Source organism: Crocuta crocuta, unplaced genomic scaffold (assembly GCF_008692635.1).
Source record: "Crocuta crocuta isolate KB4526 unplaced genomic scaffold, BGI_CrCroc_1.0 scaffold129, whole genome shotgun sequence".
Classification (NCBI taxonomy): domain Eukaryota; kingdom Metazoa; phylum Chordata; class Mammalia; order Carnivora; family Hyaenidae; genus Crocuta; species Crocuta crocuta.
Genome location: NW_027551571.1, coordinates 6,857,791 through 6,861,488, shown reverse-complemented (window position 1 = coordinate 6,861,488; position 3,698 = coordinate 6,857,791). Strand labels below are relative to the sequence as shown.

Genomic DNA, 3,698 nt, shown 5'->3' with positions numbered 1-3,698 from the left:
CCCCCCCCCCCCCTTCCAAAGAAGGTGTATTCAGACAAATAAAATTTACAGTGATTTCAAGTTCCTACAACTGTATTAGTTTGTGAACATAGCATGGGATTCCTTTCTCCTTCCCTCTTCTTTCCTTCTCTCTAACTTGCAAGAATTGAAACTGTAAAAAACTTTATGAGTCTAATGAGTGCTGTGAAATAGCTGTTTCTGATTTGGCTTTTCTTTGTGATGCTGTGAAACGTTTGCTTTTTGAAAAGTTAATGTAATTCTTGCTGAAGAATGCTACTGACATGCTGTGGAAGTTCTTGTGCTTGTAGAACACATAAAATAGTTTGGTTAACAGTGGCTAAAGGAAATTTGAGTGAAAATTGAACCTCGCGATAGGATGGATTTAAAAGAAGTATTATCTGTCTTTAACCCAAATAAGCACATTGCAAAAATAGACTTAAGTCGTGTATTGTTGGGAGGTGTTTACAACCAAGATTTACAGAGTATTTTTACATATATTTACCCTAATGATGTGTGTGTTCCCATTTCGTAGATTTAAAAAATGTGACTAAGAGTCAAACAGTCCAGTAGAACCTGGTCCAAAAGTTCAGCTGCATGAGGCGGGAGCAGTTAATCTGCCTTGACTTCCTCAGTGATGTATTATGTAACCCGAATAGCCAGTTAACCATATTAAATGTTGTGTGTCATGTTTGTAGAAAATATAGAAAAATACAAGCATATAATTGCATGTATCTAAAAACAAGAAAAGTAATATAGTAAATATGTTTTATGTATGATTTAGGTGTTAAAAGTATAGGGGCTGGAAGATGACATAGTTTAACGCTGTAAACGGAATGCCTTTTCAAAGAATTTAACAATTTCTTAAATTATTTTACTGTATCAGCTAACTTTGTTCTTTCTTTTTTTCCAGCTAGCTGCCTTCTGTGAATGCAGTCGTTACTCAAGGTGGTCATATTCTTCCAGTTAAAACAAGACTGAAATATGATGGCCCAAAATTTCTTAAAAAGCTATATTTTCCTGAGAGACTGATACACAAACACACACATACATACATGTATTTCCCTGTATCCCTGCAATATAGATGATAAATCCTGGAGAGTTTCTGCTCTCCTTTGGAGCAGCAAGCTGAACCAACAATGATTGGTTAATAGAGCAAGAATATCATATGCAACCCTTCCAGAGTTGTTCATAAAGCTCTCTTGGCATCACTCACACTACATTGCACAAAAGGATTGAGAAGAGTTAAAGTTTAAAGAAATCATCTTTTCAGCTTCAACAGAGAGATTTCACCAGCACATTTACCAGAAGAGTCTGGGGATGGATTCCACTACAGTGATGGAGACTACACCTTTACGAAGTGACCATTATACTGTGTGTGTGTGTATATATATATATAAATCTCTGTCTCTATATATATGCGCACACACACATATATATAGTACTGTATTACTGCAAGAGGGTTCTTCAGATGTCCCATTTATTTTTTTATACACAGTAATCAGATATCATAACATACCGCAGTTGCAACTATGCACTTGTATAAAGCCATAACGTTTGAGTTTATATCACTTGTGTGTATACCCCATGGAAACTGCATGATCATGGTTAAGCAGTTTGAAGTTAATTATATCAGTTTCCTAATGCTTCATGATAGGCAACTTTACCCATTTTGAATGCCTTAATTTAATTTTTTTTAAGTCTCACCTATTTCTGTATCTTGAACAAAAAGTGTTTACCAGCTCTTAGGATGCAAATTCGCTTTGCAAAAGAAAAATAGTGCACTATTTTTACATGTGATAGTTATCAGTGTCCGCCTGTCCTGATTGTATAACGGAATTTTTCTCAAGTACCAGTGATAGAAACAATAATGGATAGTATTGGAACTAATACATCTTTTCTGTTTATTACTCACCCCACTCTGCTTATAGACCTCAGTATTAGTCTGAAACATTTGCTTTGCTTTGGATTTGCTGGCTACCCTAGATGTGTTTTTATTTCTGGTAGAGACATTTGTGACTATTTTTACATTTTCACACTCAAGATTCTAAGATTATATCAAATATAAAGAAAACTAAGACATACTGTAGATATATTTTAAATATTTAAATGTGCTCCCTCAAACACACAACTGTGTATGGCAATATTTCAGTATTGGGTTAAGAAAACTGGTGACTGGGAAGAAGTAGCCTCAAAGGCTCTTAAATTGATTTTTATTTTTTAAATGATGTTAAAGTTGTACATTATACAGGACCGCTTCTGCGATATTTCTCGTCCCAGAAAAATGTGTTTTTACTGCTATAGTAAGCATCGACGGTAAGTATCAAGTTAAAAAAAAAATCATGTAGTCTTTTCTCAGCCTCTTTATATACATACAGAGTGTGGTGTGACATTGAAATACATCATCTAATATTTCAATGAAGGAAGTAGACATTTTTCATTGACCCCCTTCCTCCCCCCCCTCCCCCCACTCTGGGGTCAGTGTAGAAATGTTTCAATAGTTAGACCCCCCCAAATATAGATACTGTTGTGGAAATTGAAAAGTGGCCTCCGGCCTGATGTACTAAAACTGAATCTTGTCATTCTCACACTGTCTCACACTGCCTGTGCGCGCTCATGCTGCCCGGGCGGAGTCCGGACACGCATGCCTCTTCCCTTCCNATATTATTCTGAATTGGAAAGTATATATATATATATATATTTTTAATAAACTTTATTAAGGTGAAATAATTTGAAGTTTACACATGAGTAATTGAAATATTTGAGTAACAATGGCGAAAGTTTAAATTTTGAATGCTGTACATGTTAGAGAACATGGAGAGTCACGGTGCGCTGCAACCGTCCCAGGAAGCTTCATGTGAAGTTTTTCGGGGAAAAGAAAGTATTCTAAGGGGTGGGGAAAAAATCTCTCCCATGGAGATTCTTCACATTATATGGTTTAACATAAGGGTTTTTAAGGTTGTTTCTCCAGCTAATGGAAATGCGCTTAATCAAAATTCTGACCTTGGGTAAGAATTTGCTTTTTACCCTTTTGCTCATTTCACAAACATGCATGAATGCACACACCTATCCAAATGTTTATTTCCCAGCACTCATTAAAGATAATCTTGCCTCGGTTTAACAACCTGATTTTGTGCCAGCTTCTCTTTTTCTTGAGGCTCCAAAGCTTCCCAGATGAATGAAAGACCAAAAGTTGCTTATTTCTTCACACGTGATTTCTCCTAGAGCCATAAATACCTCCTGTTGAGAACTAAGAAGTAGTGAATACTGGGATTTTCTTAGTTGGATTTTTACTTTCGTTGAGTGGGGATGGCGAGACAGAAGTGGAAGGGAAACTGGTGCCGGTATTACTGTTAAAAATTAATGTACAGTGAGTTTTTGAGAAGTATTAAAACATGCTGTCTATCCTGAAATGTGTAAACGCCTTTAGCTAACTAAAGGATACCGAGAAATCTAAAATAAGGTGATTAGCGTTTTTAAAATTAACCTATGCTGGAGTCACAAATCTGGCTCTGAAGGATATCTTTTGTGTCAGTTTATCTATAGATCCTCAAAAAGAAATACTCTAGGTTGCCAAACCACAATTTAAGAAGTTTTGCTGCTGTTGTTAATCTATTCCTGCAGGATTCTGGTGGTAAAATAGAGAAACTTAGACACTATATTACTTTATTGAAACATGCTTTAAATAACATGTTTAATAT

General features: G+C 35.7%; 1 protein-coding gene across 1 annotated transcript in view; it reads left to right on the top strand.

The window, feature by feature from the left end:
- Positions 1-2,651, top strand: part of ROCK2 (Rho associated coiled-coil containing protein kinase 2) — a 131,307-nt gene extending 128,656 nt beyond the window's left edge. The window contains exon 33 of the mRNA XM_077750937.1: positions 911-2,651. Within this exon, the coding sequence (XP_077607063.1) occupies positions 911-914 (4 nt within the window). The 3' untranslated portion in view covers positions 915-2,651. The remainder of the gene's footprint in view (positions 1-910) is intronic.
- The last annotated feature ends 1,047 nt before the right edge of the window (positions 2,652-3,698 follow it).